The sequence below is a fragment of the Amphiprion ocellaris genome, chromosome 23 (genome assembly GCF_022539595.1).
Source record: "Amphiprion ocellaris isolate individual 3 ecotype Okinawa chromosome 23, ASM2253959v1, whole genome shotgun sequence".
NCBI classification, from domain to species: Eukaryota; Metazoa; Chordata; class Actinopteri; family Pomacentridae; genus Amphiprion; species Amphiprion ocellaris.
Window position 1 is genome coordinate 13,535,617 of NC_072788.1, and position 26,557 is coordinate 13,562,173.

General features: G+C 39.7%; 1 protein-coding gene across 1 annotated transcript; it reads right to left on the reverse strand.

Annotated features, from left to right (window-relative positions):
• Positions 1 to 420: 420 nt before the first annotated feature.
• LOC129348180 (uncharacterized) lies at positions 421 to 25,959 on the reverse strand. The gene is made up of 24 exons (XM_055007959.1): positions 25,825 to 25,959; positions 22,713 to 24,796; positions 22,343 to 22,378; positions 21,499 to 21,801; positions 20,646 to 20,846; positions 20,292 to 20,341; positions 19,654 to 19,701; positions 19,387 to 19,495; positions 19,101 to 19,136; positions 18,687 to 18,959; positions 18,149 to 18,427; positions 17,740 to 18,015; positions 14,226 to 14,600; positions 13,550 to 13,813; positions 12,269 to 12,514; positions 12,047 to 12,163; positions 11,916 to 11,931; positions 11,744 to 11,835; positions 5,334 to 5,384; positions 5,187 to 5,246; positions 2,215 to 4,158; positions 1,903 to 1,938; positions 1,532 to 1,668; positions 421 to 1,366 (listed from the first exon to the last, which is right to left on the reverse strand). Exons 2-21 carry the CDS (start codon positions 22,747 to 22,749, stop codon positions 4,151 to 4,153), a joined length of 2,877 nt encoding a protein of 958 aa, XP_054863934.1. The 5' UTR covers positions 22,750 to 24,796; positions 25,825 to 25,959; the 3' UTR covers positions 421 to 1,366; positions 1,532 to 1,668; positions 1,903 to 1,938; positions 2,215 to 4,150.
• Positions 25,960 to 26,557: the final 598 nt, after the last annotated feature.

Consider the following 26,557-nt stretch of genomic DNA (forward strand, 5'->3'; position numbering starts at 1 on the left):
GTTTCAGCTCCTCAATGTGCAGCCCACAGTAACAGCTTCTCCCTCCGTCACTGGGCTCAACACAATTATATCTTGTCCTGTAAAACATTCAACAGGACCAAGTGTCAGAAAAGTTCCAGACTTTAAACTTAATTTTAAGTAAAGCTACAATATTAAACACACAAAATGCATCTTAAATGTAACTATTTGTGCTGATGTTGGAAACTGTTCCAGACCTGTTCCAGACTCACACCAGTACACTGCAGTTTCCTTGATAAACTTGTTGATTGTGCAGGTGGATCTGGTCATTGTCCCCCAGACAGAACAGTCTGACAGGTGGTCCAGTTCACTGAGCCTCATCACTCTCCACTCACAGTGAAGGGAGACGGACTCTGTCAGGACTCACTTTGACTGATGCAGAAGCTGCATGACAATCTGAAAAACAACATTTAATTCATGTGGAGTCACAGCAAGCACTGACACATTATGAGATTAGGATCAGAACAGTGGAAATGACTTCCTATCCCTCACTTTTATTCTCTGTGGCAGCATCTTTAACAGTGAAACACTAACTACACATGTGGCTTTGAGCTTCACTTTCCAGAGATCCAATAGTGTCACCTGTGAGATGTTGTCATTTATCAGTCAGCAGCTGGATCACACCTCCAGAACAATATTAGCTCAACACATATAAAAAAGAAAGGGAATGCTAACTTCTGAGACAGTAATTATGACACTTATGGAGGATATGCCGTCACAGAGAGCCAGTCTGTAATACTGGAAAGATGGACTTTTACATTATTTCATCAGCAGGTCAAAGACTGAAATTATCTCATTAGGAGATAGACAATGACTTAGACCTTTATTTGAATAGAAATCTTTGAGATTGCCACCATCTTTGAAACAGGAAACTGCTGCTTTTAGTCAAAATCTAGTGTTTGCTGTTAATGATTTTCAATGTCCAGACGGGTTACAACACAGTAAAATGTACAAAAACTGAAGATCTGAATCATTTCTAAAGCAACTGGATTAACTTAAACTACTTTGAATGTGCTTATTATGAAAGAGCAACAAACAAGCTCACCTCCAGACCAGACAAATTTGGGTTGGCTATACTTAGTGGAAAACACTGGGTCTCCTCTTCCAGCTCTACATGCATATCCTGCTGTGTTCTTCTGTCCATGAACAATGGAAGAAGTCTGTTCAGTCCCGTTGATGCTACCAGGCAGCAGCTCATAAATGTAGGAGTTGTTTGGTTGTACAGAAACAATCTGATACCAGAAGAAGCTCCATCCTGCAGACTGATTAGTAACAGTACAGTTCAGAGTTACTGAGGCTCCAGGACTCAGCCATGATGGAGACACAGTGAGATCAGGTCTGGCTTTATCTGGTGGAAGAAGAACAACAAGCTATCAGTCCAGTCATTTCCAAACACATGATACATACTGGATGTAGACTTTTTTCCGTGGGGATCAATAAAGTATTTCTTTTCTATTTTAGTCTAAAATAATCTATTTCTGTTCTTAAATAGGTTTCTGAAGCTCAAACTCACCAGCAAATCAAACACTAAACTCCTCTATGTTACATGTTGGCAGACAGCAATATTGGAGTAATTCATCCAAACACATTGAACAGGAACTGATCCTGAAGGTTACAGACTCTCCAGTGTATAAAAGACCAGTTTGGAATCTAGAACCCAACACAAAACACACAATTACAAGAAAACATATTTGAAATGACCTAAAATTCTTGAGTAAAGCCTGTCGATTTCTTTCACTTCCTGACATGCGTTTGTGTACAGACTAAGCTGATGCATGGACAGAAAATAAACCATGAAACAGGATGTGACTGATAATGATCAGTGAAATACTAATTCAGATGAATTAAGTGATGAAGCAGAAAAACAAGGAAGACTGTGATCACCTTCAACAGGTCCACAGTAGAGGAGTGTGTTCAGCACTGAGAGAAAAGAGGAAAACTTCAGATGTTATCACACTGACACAAACTGTCAATATAAGAATTTAACAAATCACACTTTACGATGTTGTGGTTTAATAATGGAGACGTAAAAAGGTATTACTGCATCATTATTACAGCCTTAAACCAGCAGCCGAGGCACGACTTAGATAAAAACTAATACTAATAATAATTGTAATGAACATAAACCTGGTCATGTTATCATAGAAACTGGACACAAGAATGTTTTCTGTATAAGTGAGTCACTTGTGTACTCACAGAACAACCCCAGCATGGAGAACAAAGTGTGTCCCATCCTCACATCCAGCACTGACACTGTGTCACTCTGCTTCTGAAAAACACTCAGAGAATGTGGTGAGCAGAAGTTCCATCTCAGATCAGCATCAGCTCAAATACATTCTATAAAATCTAACAATAGCCTAAATTTAAAAAATAGAATTTTGGGTAAACATTTCTTGAAATTTATTGGGATTAATCAGTCGATGTTACACACTGTATTTATCTACAACAAAAGCTGAATATCAGGATTCATCTGTAAAAACAAATCCATGTTACAAACCTTTGATATGTCAAAATCATTAACAAATTATTCAACCATATTAGATTTTTCAAAACTTCACATGTAAAATACTACTTCACACCTTCGCTATAGAAAACAGGAAGCAATGAAACCTTCAAGAAACCATTTGTCTGAGCTAAACAAGTCAGTTCACAACCTGTCAGCATGAGTGAATGAAATCATTTCCTCTTTGTGTGGACAGTAGGACTATAAATTTAGACACAGTCGCCGTCACACTGAGTGTTCACACACAGTGGACTCATCCTCCACCAAAACCAATTAACTCATTTGCAATTTACAAGAAAATGGTCCAGATACACATTAGAATTTAATTAGTTTTTCTGTTTCCAAATGCTTCTTTCTACCAACAACAATGAAATCAGGCCTGCTAGTTTTTACATCATCTCTCTGACAGACAGCAATGATCACAAACCTCCACCTACTTTCTCATTTCCTCCAGATGATGAAAATGCAGATCAGACTATTTCACACTCAGTACAACCATAATAAGACACAGAGACAACACATCTTTAAAAATGGTGTAGAAATTTCTCCAACAGGCTCAACAATGAAACACATGTATTAAATGACAAAATATCCAAGCTGCTCAAATTTAACATCATTCTGGTGTTCCTCTGATCTGTATTTGTCAATTAGACTAAATTACACAGCAGCAGAAAATGACTTCAAAACACATCCATCAGCCACAACATTATGGGAAGGATTCTAATTCAGTTTCTAAAAGCACAAGGAAGTTTTCCACTGTAACAGACATACTGACCAGAGTGTCCAGAGGGATGAAGATCAGCTAAAGGACTCATGAAGAAACTAAAGTTGTTGCACCTGATAGTGACCAAAGACTGTGTATTGTGATGCTGCAACTATAAAACCATGTTTTGTTCCAGGAGAAATACATACAGACGTGTTCTAAGAAAGGTGGGCTGTTCAGCATTCCAACTAGAAAATACATCCATTGTGGTCAAGTCACTCGATTACTTATTTAATATTCAGCGGGAAAATATTTAGATCAAATAAAAAGGATGACAGTGTAAAAAGACATTATATTAATAGAATTTATCATTGAGCAACAAACACATATCACCTCTCATTTATACAAATACCAATCTATAAAATTGACACTGATGATAATATTCTTATTTTTGTTCATAAAATCTCTTAACATGATGCTACATGATGAACATTTACCCAATAATAGTGAGAGCAGGAATAATACGATTAACAAAAATAGGTTTGTCACAAATATTTAACTGAACAAGTCATTCAAACATATTTAATAAACCTGCTGACAACAAAGCAACCTGCTTAACATCATTACTGACATGAAAAACACTTATATGGTCCTACACCTTCTAACCTTTACATGACAACATTACAACTACATCTAAATAACAAGGATAAGTATAAAAGCAGGATTAGCAGTGTTGCTATTTATGTCACAGCTAAACACAGGTCAGAATTCTTTAATATGATCCACAACAAAACTGAACAAAATACTGTTTGATGTCGGGACGGCAGCAGTTGTATGAATATTGTTAAACATGTTTGAACTTGAACACGTTTTTTTTTCATGTTATTGTCCGTGAGTCTCTTGTTTTGTTGATGATGCACTTCTTTTTATGGATCTGAAACAAATCACAATAAGAACAACTCAGAAATGGAAAATCAAAGACATAATAGTGGTGAAGATGTAAGAATACTCTCACCTTCTGCAGTATTTTCTTTGGTTTTCAAAATATTATCAAGCAGTACAGAGTTTGTCAGAGAATTCCAATATTAAACTTGAGTTACCATAATCTTTTTCTTTCTCAGATTTGAAATCTATTGGAACTGTGAGATGGGCGCTAATTTATCATTTTGCTGCATCACAAAGAGAATGAGTGGAATTCTACACCTTCTTTCTCTAAAAATACAGCCAAACTGTGGGACAAACTACTTTTAAGTTTTTTCAAAGTGTATAAATCATAAGACGCTTGTTAATTTGACAATGTTGAAAACAGAGCAGATATGTTCACATTTCCATTTCAGGAAATGTGAACTGTTTTGACATTATTTGCACTCGTTAGAAACAGATTATCATCAAATCTATACACATTCATTTCAAGCAGTAACTCTATTTTGCTTATTAATGACTAACTGATACACTGGATGCATTTTGATGAAAAGAAACTGATGGATTCATCTCAGTAAATACATTTTACATGACACATACAAAAAGTAAAAAAAAAAACCAATAAAATAGAAGGAACCATCAACTCTGACTGATGCTGGTCCAGAACATGGTCTATCAAAGCCTGCAATGGTTCTTTATGTGTAAACATAAAGTCAATGGTCACGTCTTTCTTCTTTAAAGGCATATATCAATAATATTTTACAAACGATGCTTGGCAATTCCTGTTCAGAGCACCCACATGCAACCTGATTTTCTGTGTTCTTCATCATTATTACCAAATGAGAGGAGAGTCAACCCTTCTTAGGGCTGAAACCTTTCATGGTGGGCTCTGTTTTAAATCATGCATTCATTTTATAGTAGTTCATTCTTAGAGCAATGCTAGAATAGAGATTCTTTACGATCCTTTATCTCACATGTACACACACAAACCTATTTATATTTACACATTGCTAGTTGGAATAACACTGTGCACTCACTGACCTTCACAACCTTGAGGCTGGTGGGAAGATGTGACATTAATATAGTCACTGGCTGCTCCACCTGAAATCATAAAGCTGCATGAATTCAGATCAGTCATTTTCAATATAATGTATCACAACTCCACATTAATCAAAGGTTATACTGCACCACTGTCAGTGTTTCCAGAGCCTCTGATTGATTCATAGACAGAAGCATCACCTACACGTCTGGAGACTCAAAAACCCAACAAAGAGGGACTATACGTTTTTCTCTGCGGTACACAAAACATTTTCAAGAATTGACTTTTTCCTCTTAAATAACTCTATCGCACATAAAGTCACTACTAAAATCCACCCAATCATTATCAGCGACCACGCACCAATATCACTCAGCCTGCAAACAGATTCCATCCCTAAACCTCCTCAGACTTGGCGCCTCAACATCTCTCTACTCAAAGACCCAGAATTTGATCGAGTAATAAGGAGTGAGTGGGCAGACTTTCTAAAAAACAATGACTCTGTTGACTTACCCCCATCTTTGCTTTGGGAAACTGGAAAGGCCGTAATCAGAGGTAAAATAATATCATACTCCTCATACAAGAAAAAAAAAGATCTACAAACAGAGAAAGAAATTGAAGAAAAAATTAAACAACTTACAGAGAATTATGCAATAAACCCAAGTGATCAATTATGGTCCGAACTACAAAATGCAAAACTAAACCTCGATAATATCCTATCCAAGAAAACAGAGTTTTTATTACAACAGCTAAGATATAATGATTTCGAACACAATAATAAATCAGGAAAATTTCTGGCGAACCAACTCCAGCGCAATAAAGAAAAATCCTTCATAACAGCAATTCAGGATTCCTCAGGAAAATATACTCAGTCACCTCAGGAAATCAACCAGACCTTCTATAATTATTACCAGAGTTTATACTCAGCAGCAGTTAACCCAAACATAGAAGATATAGATAATTTTCTCAACAATTTAAACATGCCCAAACTAACGTCAAATTACAGAGACATATTAGATGCTCCATTGACTATGAAAGAATTACAATGTGCATTAGACAGTATGCCAGCAGGCAAGGCACCTGGTCCTGATGGTTTCCCTGCTGAATTTCTTAAACATTTTTGGTCAATGTTAGCACCCCTTTTCTTCAGGACAGTGACAGAGATTAAAAATAATGGTTATATCAGTCCGCACATGAATACAGCTGCAATTAAATTATTATTGAAACCAGACAAAGATCCTACGCTTCCCTCTAGCTATCGACCTCTGTCACTAATCAACACCGACATCAAAATTATCTCAAAAGCTCTCGCCTCTAGGCTGGAGAAAATCATCCCGTCAATAATTCACAGCGATCAAACAGGATTTATAAATGGCCGACACTCCACCAACAACATCAGAAGACTTCTAAATCTAATCTCTTTGACGCAACGCCACAACAAAGAAGCTATTGTTATGTCACTGGACGCAGAAAAAGCCTTTGACAAAGTCAATTGGTCCTTTCTCTTTGCTGTGCTCCACAAATTTGGCTTCGGAGAATCATTTATCCAGTGGGTATCAGCTCTGTACAACTCACCGAAGGCTACAGTCACCACTAATGGGATCACTTCACAAAGCTTCAGTCTGCAAAGGGGAACGAGACAGGGATGCCCACTCTCTCCCTTATTGTTTGCGATCTTTATCGAACCATTAGCAACAGCTGTACGTCAGAACACCGATATCAAAGGTATCTGCGCTCTGGAGTCTGAACATAAAATTAACCTATACGCAGATGACATTTTACTTTATCTACAAGAACCCAAAACTTCAGTAAAGGAAGTATTTAACCTCATCACAACCTTCTCGCGTCTTTCAGACTACTCCGTCAACTGGTCAAAATCAATTATATTACCTTTAACAGAAAACTCGTGGAAGCCCGCAGCCCAAAACTCGCATTATTCTTTTCCTACTGGCAACATCAGATATCTGGGCATAAATATTTCCTCCAAACTCTCAGAATTAGTTCACCTGAACTTCACTCCACTTTTGGACAAAGTCTGTGATGATCTGAGGCGTTGGAACAACCTCCCCATCTCCCTTTTGGGACGAATAGCTACAGTCAAAATGAAAATATTACCTAAAATCAACTATCTTTTCTCCATGATTCCATTTAAACCCACATCAAAGTGGTTCCAATCGTTAGACTCCGCTATTGGTAAATTCTACTCAAAGAATAAAAAGGCTAAAATCAGCTTGACTACCCTCCAGAAGAATAAATCCGAAGGGGGACTGGAGGCTCCCAACTTCATGTATTATTATTTATTCAACCAAATACAATATCTCACCAAATGGATACATCCACATGAAGAATATAACTCCTGGCTAGAACTAGAACAGTTAGATTGTAACCAGATCAAAATCTCTGACCTTCCCTTTATCTCTTCTGCTCTTAAACATCACTCCTGCTTCAAGAACCCTATGATCGCTTCCACCTTGTCTGCTTGGTGGAAAGCACTGGAAATCACAGGCTCTCAATTAAAACCCAGTATACTCTCCCCAATCTGGCACAACCCTGATTTTGCAAACAACAAAATAGCTCTTTATTTCAGCACATGGGCAGAGAGAGGAGTCACTCACCTCCATCACCTTCTGGATGATAACACATTTAGGACATATATAAACTTATTCCAAACATTTGAAATAAGAAATGGAAATTTTCTTCAGTACCTACAGGTAAAGAAGACTATTACAAGTAGAATTCCATCGCTTCAGACTACTTTACAGCCAACGGATTTACAGCCACCTGAATTTGTCGACTACATTGTGAAACTCTCTCCAAGAAATAAGAAGAATCTCTCAAAAATTTATAGTTTACTCTCAAAGACACACTCTATACACCTACCAACTCAAAAATGGGAAAAAGACGTATCCAAATCTTTTGACTCTGATTTTTGGACCCAAATCTGTGAAAACACATTTAAAATGACTAAAAACACCAACTTACAATTGATCCAATTTAAGGTGCTTCACAGAACACATATAACACAATATAAACTGTATAAAATGGGCTTCTCACGCTCAGACACATGTACGCAATGCACCCAAAACATGACGGACACTTACTTTCACGCTCTGTGGCTTTGTACACCCGTCTATCAATTCTGGGTAACAATCACACAGAAACTCTCCAATATTTTGGACTGCGGGATTCCACATTCCCCGACCGTTTGCCTAATTGGTGATCTAACGCAAACAGCCCTTCCAGACATTCATATCCAACCCACACTTGCAGCTATCGCCATCGCCAAAAAAACTATTTTAGTTAACTGGAAAGATAAGAAAGCCCTCAACATCATCCATTGGCTGAACCTCCTCACAGAACACATTTCACTTGAGAGAATATCTGCTATCAGAAAAAACCAATTGGATTCCTTCAAAGAAAAATGGTCTCCATTTATTAAATCAATAAATATTAACCTATAGCCTCCGCTTGTATGTGGGCGTATGCCACTTCCCTCATAAAATTGTAATTATTATTCTGTCTGTGTGTATGGTCTGACTTCTGTCTGCTTTATTTCAGTTTATTAACCCTCTACCTTTTTAAGTAGGATGGCACCATGGACTTCAAGGCTGTGTGCATGCACTGGTGGTGTCCCTTCCCTATTGCTCTTGGGGTCGCTCTCTGGCTCTGCGGGGCCAGCGTGGCTCGGGCCCCTCTGCCTGGGGGTGGGTGTCCCCGGTGTCTCTCCCTTCGAGCCCTGGGTCTGCTGGGTTTGTGCGCTCTCCCGGGGCCTTGGGGGTGGCGGCGGCTGGTCTCTTCTGGGGCGCCCTGGCTGGCCCTGGGGTTTGGGGTGGGTCGGCCCTCCGGTCGCTCCCCTGTCCCTTCCTGCTCTGCTTCCCTCCTCCTCCCTCCTCTCCTGCCTGGCCGCTCGTCCTCGTCCCTCTCCCTCCCCTGGGGGGGCTGGGGGCCCTCCGCTGCCTGGGGGTCTGGCATGGGGGCCGGGTGGTCTCTCTGGGGGGGTGGCTCTGGCTCATCCGGGCACAGGCCTTGGTACTTGCCTGTGTGCCGCCACTGGAGATAAGTTTCTGCTGGCTGGGGGCTTCTGTCCGGGCCCGGTGCTGTCCTTGGGTGTGGTGGGGTGGGTGGGGTCTCGGTGGTGCTGCGGGGTGGGTGCCCTGCATCCTGGACGTGCCGGCTCCGGGGTGGGCGTGGGGGCTCGTGGCCCTCGCTCCCTGGTGGTGCGGCCTGGTCCTCCCTCCGGGGCAGGGTGCTGCATGCGGCTGGCCCGTGGTGGGGCTACGGCGTCTGCCGGGGCGCTGCTCCAGCGCTGCGACTTCTGGGGGTTTCGGTGCTGGCCGGGCCGGTCGGGTTCGTGTGGGCCCACCTCGGCCTCTTGCCTCCGGGCTCTGGGGGCCCTCTGCATCAGTACCGGTGGTCTTACTACCTGTCTCCCCCGCTGCTCTCTCCTCATGGGCCGGATCCACACCAGACTGCCTCTTACTGTGCACTTCACATACTTCACACATCACTGTATATAGTTACTCTTAGGCACATATAGGGACACAACAGCTAGGGCCCCGAGAGCAGGTGGGGGCGGGAACGATGGGCTCTGTGGTGGGGCGGATGGCAGGGCTCTACGGCCTTGTCTCTTCCCCATCACCCTCTTGCTTGCCTCCCCTGCTCTCTAATTTCTTTTTAATGCACCACACACACTCACACCTTGGGGGTAGGTCTGGGACGGCTCGGGGAACTTGGGCCAGGGTAGGCTGCAGAGTAGCCATCCTCTGTGGTCCTCTGGCCTGCCCCCTGGACGCCTCGCCCAGCCTCCCCACTTTTAATGCACCACATGACACTCAGGGTTACACTATCACGGTGCAGGGATAATGTCTCCAGTCTGGGATCGGGAGACATATTAATAGGGAGTAATTGGGGGATTTCACTAATATGGCCTCGCTGGTGGGACCCGGCCCCCTTATGGCTATGGGGTGGCGGGGGTGGACCATCATCCGTGTTGCTGTGGCTGGGGGGTCCCCGGGACCTGGGGGCTGTGGTCGGGGGGGGTTCTCCTGCGTGCCCGACGGGTCCGGGCAGGTGCGATGGCTCTTGGTGGGCTGCGGGGGCTGGATTGGCCGTCTTGGTGGGCGCTGTGGCTGTGCTGCGGGCTGGTGGCATGTGGTGGCTCTGTCCCGGTGGGTTGTCAGGGCGCATTGCGGGGGGTGGGGGCCCTGGGTGTACTGCGCTCGCCTGGGGCCTGGTGCGGGGGGTATGCGGGGTGCCTCCCTGTCGGCGTCGCCGGGCCCCACCACACTGTCCATTTTTACTCTCTGGACTCGCATCGGGTCCCGGCTCCGATTTCCTCTGGCCGGCTCCCGGTGGTGGCCTGCCTTGTGATGGGCTGGTTGCCGCCCCTTCGGTGGGCCGCTCGGCCCCTGTGTCTGGCTTCCTGGCTGTGTGGGGCCGTTGGCCCCCTCGGGGGAGGGAGAGGGGATGGGGGTGGGCGGGTCGGGTGGTGGGGTGGGGGGTTCGGTGGGGGCTGGGGTGGGCGGGGTTGGGGTTTGGGTGGCGGGTGGGTCCTCGTGCCCCGGGCCGCCTGGGTCGGTCTGGGCGCGCTGGGGGTGTCGGTAGCTGCTCCCTCTTGTTCTCTGGGTCCTCGTCGTTCACGGTGGCCCCGGTGGCTCTCTGGGGGTGCCACCCTGTGGCTCCTACTGCCTGGGGGGGGAGGTGCCCTGTTGGCTTGGCCCTGCCTTGCCGTGATTGCTGTTCTGGGCTTCGGGGTTCTTCACACTTGCATGTTTGATCAGGTCTCGCCAGCTACTGCCGAGTCCCATTTCAGCAAATGATGGGTCCCGCCAGAATGTGCTGAGAATCTCTCCAGTCTCTACCCTAAACTCATTCTCTCTCGCACTAGCATCCTCTTCTGGCCTATTCTATTCTATTCTATACTATCAAGACACACACAATTATGGTGCTCAGTACCGTTTGTTCATTTATTATTGAATCTCTTTTTCTTTTGTGTTGGTTTGGTTTTCTTTTCTTTTTTCAAATTTTTATTTTTTTTTTCTATTGATGGACAGTTAGTAGTTGGGCATAACACACCACCTTACAATCTTTAATTGCAATAGCAACGCCTGTTATTTTCTATCCCTGTTCATCCTGTTCGTCCTGTTCGTCCTGTCCAGTCTTTGTTTCCCCCACACATCACTGAGGTGTAGCACTGCCCTCCCTGGCTTATAATAGGGAATTCTAATAAAGAAGGTCTGCTTAGCTTTCAGGGAGGGCCGGTGATGGTCACACACATGCACTAAATATTAAAATATTTGGTTGCAAGACTAAAATATGCATCAATCTCATATAATGTTGACTCCCCTTTTGTGGAGTTAAACAATGAGAACAAATGCAGACAAAAAAGAAAGAAAAAAAAAAAAAAAAAAAAAAAAAAAAAAAAAAAAAAAAAAGAAGCATCACCTACAGGTCAGAGAAAATCAAGTGTCAAATTAGTCCCAAGAGCTTTTAGTTTAAAAAAAGAAAAGAATCAAACTTAGAAACAGAAATAATAGTGAAAATAATAACTGGAAAGGCTGACCATAGAGGAGAGAGGAGTAAACTTGAGTTTCATTCTGGCTCTCTGGTTGATGCACAGCAGAGCCTTGATTGATGTATAGAGACTGAGAGAGCCTGGTGCATGAAGGAATTCAATAAGACACATGGAAAGTACTGTTATGATGCTCAGAATGACACAAGAGTGTTTTACCAACCTGTCACAATGTGGATCTGTAAAAAAGACAACAGATATTACACTGTTTAGTATCCAAGTTGTTCTTCACTTGTCATGTCATCACAATTTATCTGTGTTTTGTTTTAAATTATTGGATGTAAAACATCTCACCCTTAATCTTTCTGCAGCAGCACACCAGGAGAAACAGCAGGATCAGAATCAGTAAAACTCCACAAACCAGTCCAGTGATCAGCAGAACAGGAAATGAAGACTTTTCAGAACTGGACTCTGAAATGAGAGAAAATATATAATGTGCAGCATCACCAACAGAATTTACACATTTTCAAAAGACTACTGTTACTGAAAATAATAATTATGGAAACGTCTACACACTTTTCACTGCCATCCAACTCTGTGGTGATTCTTTTCCTGAGTATTGACACTTGTAGAAACCTTCATCTGACTCTGACACTGCAGAGATGCTCATCTCTCCTCTGGAGTCATTTTGGATGAGTTTGTTGTCTTTGTAGAAAAACACATTAGAAAGAACATTTTGTGTCCTCAACTTGCAGCCAAGAGTAACAGAATCTCCCTCAGTCACAGGATGGACAGGGCTCACCAGGATAATACCATCATTATCTGGAATACAAACAACATGAATATTCATTCAGTGGTCAGCTGATGTCATCTGATGTACAATTATTAGGAAACATCTCACAAGTTTTCAATCTCATCTTACATAGTATCTAAAATGTACCTTTCAATCATGAATCCAGCAGATATCTAAACCCAGCAACAAACAAGATCATTACTCCACCGAGGAACGTGGCGGAGTGATGTGACGATCAGCATATATTTGTCTGTGAATCTGTCTGTCCGTGTGCAACATTCTCAACAAATTTTCAAGGAAAGTCAGAAATGACACAAGGACCAACTGGTTAGATTTTGCTGGCGATGCAGATTACAGTCTGGATCCACGGATTCATTAAGGATTTCCCATTGGAGATATAGCAGCTGGCACGGAGTCACCGTAACCATGACAACAAGTAAACGCTTTGTCAGTTGCCTGCATCAATTCACTGAACCGGCTACATATTTCAGTCATACATGTTGGTATCTGTACATAACACACGCATGCACAACACATGCCTGTGCTCAAGCAAGGTTATTATTTATTTAGTTAGTTTGTGGGTCCATGTATATTAAATGGTCAGATTCTATGTTGCTGTGATTTCTGAATACACAAATTGAGGAATGAACAATCTTAGTGGAGTACTGCACTCTGAGTGCTTTTCTGGTTCCATCTGAAATCATCATAATTTAAAACTATTTCTGTTCGACTATGATTTGCCTGAAATTGTTTTGTATTTTCATAACATGAAACCAAATGTTTCAGAAACTACTAGTAGTTGATATCTGTATATATATTATACTCCAATGTGAGGTCAAAGACGGGACTTTTCATGATGGCTTCATTTTTTTCTTATTTCACGTCACCCAAAATCAGACGATGGTGAATAAAAATAATTTATTTTGCCAGCTGACATAAATACTGTACAGATCACCCCTAAATCCTCAGGACAAAGAATATCTTTGATTATTTCACACTTTCAAATTCACATGCTGCAAACTAACAATGAAATAATGCCGATACAGGAAACTATCAAAACTTACACTCTCCAGTGATGTTGACTGCATTGCTGAATGCTGATCCAGACTCACACCAGTAAACTGCATTACCGTACCACATCCAATTAAGATTACATGTTGATCCATTCATTGTTCCCCAGAAAAAACATTGTCGCTGGAAGCCATCATCAGTAAACCTGCTCACTCTCCATTTAGTGGAGTTTCCATCACACCTCAGTGAAACTGATTTAGAGCCAAAGTGCTGCACTGTGTCTGGATTCACTGTAAGAGAAGCTGCTGAATGAAGATCTGAAACACAAAGCATGAAATAGGATCAAATCCTGTTCAGTCATGTTAAAACATGATGGAAAGAATCCTTCTATGGAAATTGAAATTAAGCAAATACACCATGATGATTTTCAGTTCTGAATTTAAATTAAAGACAAACAAGTTTAAATTCTACACAACTATTGTACAATAAAATATAAAGAATTACAACACTATATTTGTTCTAAAAAAACACTCAAATCCCAGAAAAATTGAAAATAAGGAGTTCCTTGGGTCACAAATATTCACACATTTCTTCCACTGTGGAAATATAAATGTAGACAATAAATTAAAAATTAAATAATGTCGAGTTCTAAAATTTCTCACGAACAGACTGCAAAGACCAAGCTGAATAGAAAGAAAAAGGATGTAATAAACAGACATGCAGACTGACCTTCAGACCAGACAAACGTAGGATCACTGTAATCACTGTAATACTCTGGGTCTCCTCTTCCAGCTCTACATGTAAATCCTGCTGTCTGTGTCTGTCCATGAAGAATGTAGGAATCTTGTTCAGTCCCATTGATGCTACCAGGCAGCAGCTCATAACTGTAGGAGGTTCCTGATAGATCAGGAACCTCATAACTGTAGGAGGTTCCTGATAGATCAGGAACCTCATAACTGTAGGAGGTTCCTGATAGATCAGGAACAGTCTTATACAAGTAGAACCTCCATCCTGCAGACGGATGTTCAACCTCACAGCTCAGAGTTACTGAGGTTCCAGGACTCAGCCATGATGGAGACACACTGAGGACAGCTTTGGGTTTATCTGTTGGAAACAGATTTTCCTCCAATTAAAACATGTTGTGATGTGCTACTGGTTGATTACATGTAACAGTTGGATCCTGCATATTGGCTTCATTTCTCTGTCAGCCTGCTATGTCTAAATATATGCAACAAATATTTAGTGGTATCATACAAAACATCTTTTCACAGTTTTAGCTAACAGTCATGACTGGTGAATTATTGCACTGCCTCCTACTGGAATGTCTCTGTTGTCAGCATTTAACAGGGCCTTTGGTTCACCTGTCAGTGAGTTTAGAATAAAGATAAAAAAGGTAATCATTGTCCTCTAAAGTGAGCAACTTGTTAAAAAATAAAAACATAATGAACCCCACTCAGCTGTTTCCTATATGTTGAAAAGCCAGATTACTTCCTGTTCTAAAGCTCTATGCAACAAATATTTCATGTCCCCCAACAAGTGAATTCACAAAAACTATATTCAATTCTATGTTCATTTTGAAGACAGAACAAGTAAATGTCGTTGCATGAATATTTTCAGGAGCTTAAAAACCATGAACTGTGACTACAGATCCTAACAATAACTACAGACCATATGAATGTGTCATTAACAGGCTTCTCAAAATCACCACCAGATTATTAGGACACAAGTTTATCTGACTGTTATTATAACTGTATATTCTGTACAATTAATGTGTTGCTTAGATGTATTCTGGCATTTCAAAGTCTTGTCAGTCTGATTCTTTCAGCTGCAACCCTGGCAGCGTACAGTCTCACAGTAGGCAAAAAAAAAGAACAGAAAAATGTAACTCGTGCTTCGTTGACAGACTTGAACTGAATGGAAGGCTGAAAGTAAGTGTGTACAACTTCATGTATTTCTAAAAAGAACAAACACCTATCATGCTAAACCAATATAAGGAAAATAAATCAGAATACAGGCTATAAACAATACAGCTGCTGCAACCAAAGGCAGGAAAGAAAGCTGCAATAAAAACTGTAAACTGTGTTTGTGTGTAAATAAAATGTGTAGCAGACTGAGGAGCACAACATTCCAAGACACACACAGAGAATCCAGAGACCTTTTCTCAAAGCTCTAAGTTTGGTAGGAGACTGTTTCAGGAGACAGCTAACCCAAAACTCACATCTAAATGGAACATTTGTGTATTGGTTGTTTATGACAGAATTACTACTCATGGCCCTCTTGGAGACAGCAGGACTTCTCTTACCTCCACCAGAACCTCATGAGAGTCATAAAGTGTCAACTGTGAGGAAAACCACACATCTGGAAAAGAGGAGATTACATTCTTCACTCTGACCTCCTGACATTTCTGTCTCCAGAAAACCCACAACTGTCTTTACAACAATTACCTGAACACTTGTAAATCCTCAAAATAAGGAAATTCAGCATCACTGGACTGATTTCCCCAACATCTGCACTCAATCTATGATACCAGGTTGATCAGGACCAATACTGAAGAAGAACACATTATATCTGAAATGTTTGTGGAGGATGAACACACGATACACAAACACCCTCCTTCTCTCTGACACTGCAATGAAAGACACAGAGAGACTTTGTCCAAAGCACGTAGATTTCTTGAGTCTTATTTTTCCTGCTATTGAATAACACTGATTAGCTCTTCATCATGGCACCTGTTAGTGGGTTGGATATATTAGGCAGCAAGGGAACATTTTATCCTCAAAGCTGATGTGTTAGAAGCATGAAAATGGGCAAGAATAAGGATTTAAGTGAGTTTTATAAGGACCAAATTGTGATGGCTGGACAACTGGGTCAGAGCATCTCCAAGACTGCAGCTCTAGTGGGGAGTTCCTGGTCTGTAGTGGTCAGTATCTATCAAAAGTGGTCCAAGGAAGGAACAGTAGTGAACCAGTGAGTCATGGGCAGCCATGGCTCACTGATGCACATGGGTCTGATGAATCATGTTTTCTTTTACATCACGTGGATGGTCGGATGTGCGGCGTACCTGGGGAACACATGGTACCAGGATGCATTATGGGAAGAAGGCAAGCCGGCAGAGGCAGTGTGATGCTTTGAGCAATGTTCTGCTGGGAAACCTTGGGTCCTGCCATCCATGTGGATGTTACTTTGACATGCGCCACCTACCTAAACTTTGGTTTTATAAATTTGGAATGCTTCACGAGGTTTTATAATGAAATTACAAACATTGTCCTTTAATACTCATATAGAGACCAATTATTTGACAAAAAATTATTCAGGTAATAAAAATAAAGTTATTTTCATGGTGATGTGGAGGATGAAGTCACCAAACCAACATTATGTCTCATTCTTATGGTCTGTAGAACAATTTTAGTCTGATTCTTTCAGCTGCTTAGTGGGGTTAAAAGATATCAAGTAAAGAACAAATATAAAAAGAATTTAAATCAATGAGTCAGTTCTTCTAAGTGTTACATTTGTGTCTATTTTAGGATTATATCACTGGACAAAGGCAGTGAAATGGCTTTGAAATTACTCACAGGTCCACAAATTCTTATGTTCCCCTCTGACTATCTGCATGCAGAGCTCTGCTGGAACCTTTAGTGATGCTGCTGGTCTTTTTCAAGAAAACCGACTGGTCAGTACACACTGCTTTTATGTGTCTGACCTGTTGTCTCCAACATAACTCACTCCACAGCAGGTCAGGTGTTCAGCATAAGTTATCATACAGACATACACCAGTAAGGAGTGAGCCACTATCGTAGTACTAAAAACCCAGAATTCAACTTGAAATACTTACCTGCTTATCTACTATTACTTATCTAATCACTGTCCACATTAATGAATCTACATCATGCTATTCTGTAAACACAGTAGTTGCTCTACTCAATATGCCGTACAAAGTGCCTTTAAAAGGATCTGTAAGTATCTTACTCTATCACCCAGTCACAAAATACATCCAAACCTAATTGGACAACAGCTTAAGCCAGCTTGAATGTTCTTTTAAATGTAAGAGACTTCAGAAAGAAAAATGATTAACACTCAATAACATACCTGTGAAAACTCAAGATTACAGTAATATTAGTTTCTTTTTTAAAACTTACATTGGTCCACTTCAGGATAACATCAGTTAACTCACCGTCTGACTCAAGATGTAAAATCATCACACAATCAAAGAACTTTGACAGAACAAACAACAAACATGACTTACCTGATACTGACAATGTGATGGATTTACTCCACTCAGTTGAAGAATAGGAGTCATCTCTGGGTCTACTCCTACACATGTAGTCTCCACTGTTGGACTCAGAAACTCTGAATGTCTGGTAATTATCATCTGTCCAGGGCACATAATACTGAGGTCCTCTCCAGTCATACATCCACAGGGTGGTTTCACCTCCATGGATCTCACATGTCAGATTGATTCTTTCACCACTGAACATCTGAGTCCAGTCTGGTTGTCGTCTTAGAACAGCCTCATTGGAAACTGTTTTCAGTTGGGAACAGTTAAATTAAAAAATTTAAAAAAACACAATGTCAGCAGAAAAATCTTCACATCATCACATTTCTAATTTTAATGATCATAGCACGTATTTTTCAATCAAAATGACTGAACTCACGGGTTTTCTCAATGGTGACCTCATCACTTATATCAGTGTAGTAAACTGGTTTTCCTCTTGTTCCTCTGCACTGATAGATTCCTCCTTGTGAAACACTGATAACTGTGTTTAGTTCATCATTTGTTCTAACTGGATCCACCAGAACTTCAGAGGTTCTCTGAGTACGTCTGAACCACTCATATTTCCATCCAACAGAGTTCTGCACAGAGCAGGTCAGTGTCACACTGCCTCCTACTGATATGGTTGTTGTGTCTGCTGTCAGTGTGGCTTTGGGTTTAGCTGTTAGAAAAAGCAAACAAATAAAAACAACAACATGCAATTATTCTCATTGCAACTGATCAAAAGTTGTTAAGGAAAATAAACTTTTAGTTATGTTTTCTTTTCCCAATACCTCCAAATTATTTCTCTTTAGAGTTGAAAATCAAGAATGTAATGTGTACTTTACAATAATTCAAAACTGCATTTCATACTTGAGATGAGTAAATAGGAATCATAAATTGATGCTGTTGGTCAAGTTGATAAAACATGAAAGACTCACCTGAAACAGTTAAAGAGACAGTGTTACTGCTCTTTGTAGAATATGAGCTCCTCCTGCGACCAACACACTGATAATCACCACTGTCACCTGTAGACAGAGGTTCTGATGTGTAGCGTTGATGTGTGTTGTAGGGAACATAATCTCGTCCATCCTTGTTGATCTTGTATTCCCAGTCAGCATCGTCTCCTTCGTTCATGTCACATATGAAGGTCACAGACTCTCCAGTAAAAAAAGTGGACCAGTTGGGGTCAGTCATCAGCACAGCATCTAGAACTGAACACAAACATGAACTGACAAACTACTTTAGTTCGACTCTATAAAATGTGTCGATACATGGATTAAAACAATAAAGACAGCTAAAGACTCATCCTCAGTGAACGAAATGAAAGAATATAAATTAAACTGAGACGTTACCTTGAGCATGTCCATAGTAGAGGAGTGTATTCAGCACTGAAATAAAGATGGAAACTTCAGACATTATTAAAATGAAACAACTGGGGATCTATGACTGACATTCACAGTGGAACATGAAACAAGTTTAATGTATAAAATCTGTTTAATGATTACAGTGATGAATCAATAATATATTTCTGTGATGATTTAACTCAGTTCTCTGACTCCACATCAAAATATTTCACTTTCAATAAATCTGTCAACAAGACTGAAGTAAAAGAGTTGGTAAAAAGTATCTGGTACTCACAGTGTAACAACAGCACAGACAGCAAAGTGTGTCCCATCTTCAAATCCAGCTCTGACGCTTTGACACTTGCTCTGTCTGTTAAATACGTCCACTTTGTACCAACAGCAAACTTGAAGAGAAAGAGTGAACCGTGAGAAACAGAGAAGTTTCATGCCAGCGCGGCGTGAGAAGTTTTCTAAAGAATTCTTCGTCTGTTTGATCAGTCCAGTACCACTTCCGTCTCTATATATATATATAAAAAAAAAAACACACCAAAAAAAAACTCACACCACTGTTGGTTCGACCAGAGACAAAGTGATACTTTCGTTCCTGCTTCTGCAAATACAAATAAGTTGACATTTGCTTTTTAAATACAAAATAATGCAATAAAACAAACAGTAAAGTAGAGACAACTTTGATCAGCTAGGATTAAATATTCTAAGTGTCTATTTTCACTAATCACATCACACATTGTATTTATTTGTGCAGGTTATACTGAACATCCCCAGCACTCCCACACTTCCTGCATGGTCAAGACATTTGTGTTTGGATGGAAACAGCAAGTTTCTACAGTGGTGTGCAAATGTTTGGGCACATCTCAACCAAATATCTGTTACTGTGAAAGTCTCAGTGACAGCAGAATTCATGAATCCATCAATTATTTGTTTTAATCAGCTGAAGTAAGTTACAGCCATTTTTCTAGTGCAAAAGGAAGAACAGATAAGTTAGTTTTAATCATACTTACATTTTACTGACATCCAGCTCTGTGCTGATGTTTGTCCTGAAAACTCAGACTTGAAGCCTTCGTCTGACTTTGACACTGCAGCAATGTGCAGCTCTGTTCTGGGATCATTTTGGATGCAAAGATTATTTTGAAAGAAAACAAAATTGGAATCAAAGTTTCAGTTCCTCAATGTGCAGCCCACAGTAACAGCTTCTCCCTCCGTCACTGGGCTCAACACAATTATATCTTGTTCTGTAAAACATTCAAACAGGACCAAGTGTCAGTAAAGTTCCAGACTTTGAACTTAATTTTAAGCAAAGCTGGAATATTGAACATACAAAATGCATCTTAAATGTAACTGTTATTTATTATTTGACTGTGTAGCAGCAGTTCACTGCTATAAAAGCTACAGTGGAGCTTCAGACAGCAGCAGGTGATGCAGCCTTTAAATAAAATGTTGATCTGAATACTCAACATACAAAATGATGATGGGACAGAGGTCTGTGGCCTGTTGGGCTCATTTATATTTGTGCTGATGTTGGAAACTGTTCCAGACCTGTTCCAAACTTGTCGATTGTGCAGGTGGATCTGGTCATTGTCCCCCAGACAGAACAGTTTGACAGGTGGTCCAGTTCACTGAGCCTCATCACTCTCCACTCAGAAGACTTTCCCTCACAGTGAAGGGAGACAGACTCTTCTGAGAAGTGCTGCACTCTGTCAGGACTCACTCTGACTGATGCAGAAGCTGCATGACAATCTGAAAAACAACATTTAATTCATGTGGAGTCACAGCAAGCACTGACACATTATGAGATTAGGATCAGAACAGTGGAAATGACTTCCTATCCCTCACTTTTATTCTCTGTGGCAGCATCTTTAACAGTAAAACACTAAATACACATGTGGCTTTGAACTTCACTTTCCAGAGATCCAATAGTGTCACCTGTGAGATGTTGTCATTTATCAGTCAGCAGCTGGATCACACCTCCAGAACAATATTAGCTCACCACATATGAAAAAGAAAGGGAATGCTAACTTCTGAGACAGTAATTATGACACTTTTTATGGAGGATATGCCGTCACAGAGAGCCAGTCTGTAATACTGGAAAGATGGACTTTTACATTATTTCATCAGCAGGTCAAAGACTGAAATGATCTCATTAGGAGATAGACAATGACTTAGACCTTTATTTGAATAGAAATCTTTGAGATTGCCACCATCTTTGAAACAGGAAACTGCTGCTTTTAGTCAAAATCTAGTGTTTGCTGTTAATGATTTTCAATGTCCAGACGGGTTACAACACAGTAAAATGTACAAAAACTGAAGATCTGAATCATTTCTAAAGCAACTGGATTAACTTAAACTACTTTGAATGTGCTTATTATGAAAGAGCAACAAACAAGCTCACCTCCAGACCAGACAAATTTGGGTTGGCTATACTTAGTGGAAAACACTGGGTCTCCTCTTCCAGCTCTACATGCATATCCTGCTGTGTTCTTCTGTCCATGAACAATGGAAGAAGTCTGTTCAGTCCCGTCGATGCGACCAGGCAGCAGCTCATAAATGTAGGAGTTGTTTGGTTGTACAGAAACAATCTGATACCAGAAGAAGCTCCATCCTGCAGACTGATTAGTAACAGTACAGTTCAGAGTTACTGAGGCTCCAGGACTCAGCCATGATGGACACACAGTGAGATCAGGTCTGGCTTTATCTGGTGGAAGAAAAACAACAAGCTCTATCAGTCCAGTCATTTCCAAACACATGATACATACTGGATGTAGACTTTTTTTCCGTGGGGATCAATAAAGTACTTCTTTTCTATTTTAGTCTAAAATAATCTATTTATTCTCTTAAATAGGTTGCTGAAGCTCAAACTCACCAGCAATTAAAACACTGTAAACTCCTCTATGTTACATGTTGGCAGACAGTAATATTGGAGTAATTCATCCAAACACATTGAACAGGAACTGATCCTGAAGGTTACAGACTCTCCAGTGTATAAAAGATCAGTTTGGCATCTAGAACTCAACACAAAACACACAATCACAAGAAAACATATTTGAAATTAGCTAAAATTCTTGAGTAAAGCCTGTCGATTTCTATCACTTCCTGACATGTGTTGGTGTAAAGACTAAGCTGATGCATGGACAGAAAATAAACCATGAAACAGGATGCGACTGATAATGATCAGTGAAATACTAATTCAGATGAATTAAGTGATGAAGCAGAAAAACAAGGAAGACTTTGATCACCTTCAACAGGTCCACAGTAGAGGAGTGTGTTCAGCACTGAGAGAAAAGAGGAAAACTTCAGATGTTATCACACTGACACAAACTGTCAATATAAGAATTTAACAGATCACACTTTATGATGTTGTGGTTTGATAATGGAGACGTAAAAATGTATTATTGCATCATTATTACAGCCTTAAACCAGCAGCTGAGGCACGACTTAGATAAAAACTAATAGTATTACTGCTGATTAACAGACTCTCACAAATGTTCTGAGAAGTTAACAGTCATCAATTCAATAATAATTGTAATGAACATAAACCTGGTCATGTTATCATAGAAACTGGACACAAGAATGTTTTCTGTATAAGTGAGTCACTTGTGTACTCACAGAACAACCCCAGCATGGAGAACAAAGTGTGTCCCATCCTCACATCCAGCACTGACACTGTGTCACTCTGCTTCTGAAAAACACTCAGAGAATGTGGTGAGCAGTTCTATCTCACATCAGCTCAAATACATTCTATAAAATCCAACAATAGCCTAAATTTAAAAAATAGCATTTTGGATAAACTCTTCTTGATATTTATTGGGATTAATCAGTCTATGTTACACACTGTATTTATCTACAACAAAAGCTGAATATCAGGATTCATCTGTAAAATCAAATCCATGTTACAAACCTTTGATATGTCAAAATCATTAACAAACTATTCAACCATATTAGATTTTTCAAAACTTCATGTGTAAAATACTACTTTACACCTTTGCTACAGAAAACAGGAAGCAATGAAACCTTCAAGAAACCATTTGTCTGAGCTAAACAAGTCAGTTCACAACCTGTCAGCATGAGTGAATGAAATCATTTCCTCTTTGTGTGGACAGTAGGACTATAAATTTAGACACAGTCGCCGTCAAACTGAGTGTTCACACACAGTGGACTCATCCTCCACCAAAACCAATTAACTCATTTGCAATTTACAAGAAAATGGTCCAGATACACATTAGAATTTAATTAGTTTTTCTGTTTCCAAATGCTTCTTTCTACCAACAACAATGAAATCAGGCCTGCTAGTTTTTACATCATCTCTCTGACAGACAGCAATGATCACAAACCTCCACCTACTTTCTCATTTCCTCCAGATGATGAAAATGCAGATCAGACTATTTCACACTCAGTACAACCATAATAAGACACAGAGACAACACATCTTTAAAAATGGTGTAGAAATTTCTCCAACAGGCTCAACACTGAAACACATCATGTATTAAATGACAAAATATACAAACTTTTCAAATTTAACATCATTCTGGTGTTCCTCAATTAGACTAAATTACACAGCAGCAGAAAATGACTTCAAAACACATCCATCAGCCACAACATTATGGGAAGGATTCTAATTCAGTTTCTAAAAGCACAAGGATGTTTTTTACTGTAACAGACATACTGACCAGAGTGTCCAGAGGGATGAAGATCAGCTAAAGGACTCATGAAGAAACTGAAGTTGTTGCACCTGATAGTGACCAAAGACTGTGTATTGTGATGCTGCAACTATAAAACCATGTTTTGTTCCAGGAGAAATACATACAGACGTGTTCTAAGAAAGGTGGGCTGTTCAGCATTCCAACTAGAAAATACATCCATTGTGGTCAAGTCACTCGATTACTTATTTAATATTCAGCAGGAAAATATTTAGATCAAATAAAAAGGATGACAGTGTAAAAAGACATTATATTAATAGAATTTATCATTGAGCAACAAACTGTCATCTGTCACCCTTGTATATATTGTAAATATTATTACTATTGTTCTATTATTATTTTATTCTTATCACTATGTCTACTGTTACATAAGTTGCTGTAACAATGTAAATTTCCCCTGGAGTGGGGAGAAATAAAGAACTTTATCTTTATCTTTATCAAACACATATCGCCTCTCATTTATACAAATACCAATCTATACAATTGACACTGATGACAATATTCTTATTTTTGTTCATAAAATCTCTTAACATGATGCTACATGATGAACATTTACCCAATAATAGTGAGAGCAGGAATAATACGATTAACAAAAATAGGTTTGTCACAAATATTTAACTGAACAAGTCATTCAAACATATTTAATAAACCTGCTGACAACAAAGCAACCTGCTTAACATCATTACTGACATGAAAAACACTTATATGGTCCTACACCTTCTAACCTTTACATGACAACATTACAACTACATCTAAATAACAAGGATAAGTATAAAAGCAGGATTAGCAGTGTTGCTATTTATGTCACAGCTAAACACAGGTCAGAATTCTTTAATATGATCCACAACAAAACTGAACAAAATATTGTTTGATGTCGGGACGGCAGCAGTTGTATGAATATTGTTAAACATGTTTGAACTTGAACACGGTTTTTTTTCATGTTATCGTCCGTGAGTCTCTTGTTTTGTTGATGATGCACTTCTTTTTATGGATCTGAAACAAATCACAATAAGAACAACTCAGAAATGGAAAATCAAAGACATAATAGTGGTGAAGATGTAAGAATACTCTCACCTTCTGCAGTATTTTCTTTGGTTTTCAAAATATTATCAAGCAGTACAGAGTTTGTCAGAGAATTCCAATATTAAACTTGAGTTACCATAATCTTTTTATTTCTCAGATTTGAAATCTATTGGAACTGTGAGATGGGCGCTAATTTATCATTTTGCTGCATCACAAAGAGAATGAGTGGAATTCTACACCTTCTTTCTCTAAAAATACAGCCAAACTGTGGGACAAACTACTTTTAAGTTTTTTCAAAGTGTATAAATCATAAGACGCTTGTTAATTTGACAATGTTGAAAACAGAGCAAATATGTTCACATTTCCATTTCAGGAAATGTGAACTGTTTTGACATTATTTGCACTCGTTAGAAACAGATTATCATCAAATCTATACACATTCATTTCAAGCAGTAACTCTATTTTGCTTATTAATGACTAACTGATACACTGGATGCATTTTGATGAAAAGAAACTGATGGATTCATCTCAGTAAATACATTTTACATGACACATACAAAAAGTAAAAAAAAAAAACAATAAAATAGAAGGAACCATCAACTCTGACTGATGCTGGTCCAGAACATGGTCTATCAAAGCCTGCAATGGTTCTTTATGTGTAAACATAAAGTCAATGGTCACGTCTTTCTTCTTTAAAGGCATATATCAATAATATTTTACAAACTATGCTTGGCAATTCCTGTTCAGAGCACCCACATGCAACCTGATTTTCTGTGTTCTTCATCATTATTACCAAATGAGAGGAGAGTCAACCCTTCTTAGGGCTGAAACCTTTCATGGTGGGCTCTGTTTTAAATCATGCATTCATTTTATAGTAGTTCATTCTTAGAGCAATGCTAGAATAGAGATTCTTTACGATCCTTTATCTCACATGTACACACACAAACCTATTTATATTTACACATTGCTAGTTGGAATAACACTGTGCACTCACTGACCTTCACAACCTTGAGGCTGGTGGGAAGATGTGACATTAATATAGTCACTGGCTGCTCCACCTGAAATCATAAAGCTGCATGAATTCAGATCAGTCATTTTCAATATAATGTATCACAACTCCACATTAATCAAAGGTTATACTGCACCACTGTCAGTGTTTCCAGAGCCTCTGATTGATTCATAGACAGAAGCATCACCTACAGGTCAGAGAAAATCAAGTGTCAAATTAGTCCCAAGAGCTTTTAGTTTAAAAAAAGAAAAGAATCAAACTTAGAAACAGAAATAATAGTGAAAATAATAACTGGAAAGGCTGACCATAGAGGAGAGAGGAGTAAACTTGAGTTTCATTCTGGCTCTCTGGTTGATGCACAGCAGAGCCTTGATTGATGTATAGAGACTGAGAGAGCCTGGTGCATGAAGGAATTCAATAAGACACATGGAAAGTACTGTTATGATGCTCAGAATGACACAAGAGTGTTTTACCAACCTGTCACAATGTCGATCTGTAAAAAAGACAACAGATATTACACTGTTTAGTATCCAAGTTGTTCTTCACTTGTCATGTCATCACAATTTATCTGTGTTTTGTTTTAAATTATTGGATGTAAAACATCTCACCCTTAATCTTTCTGCAGCAGCACATCAGGAGAAACAGCAGGATCAGAATCAGTAAAACTCCACAAACCAGTCCAGTGATCAGCAGAACAGGAAATGAAGACTTTTCAGAACTGG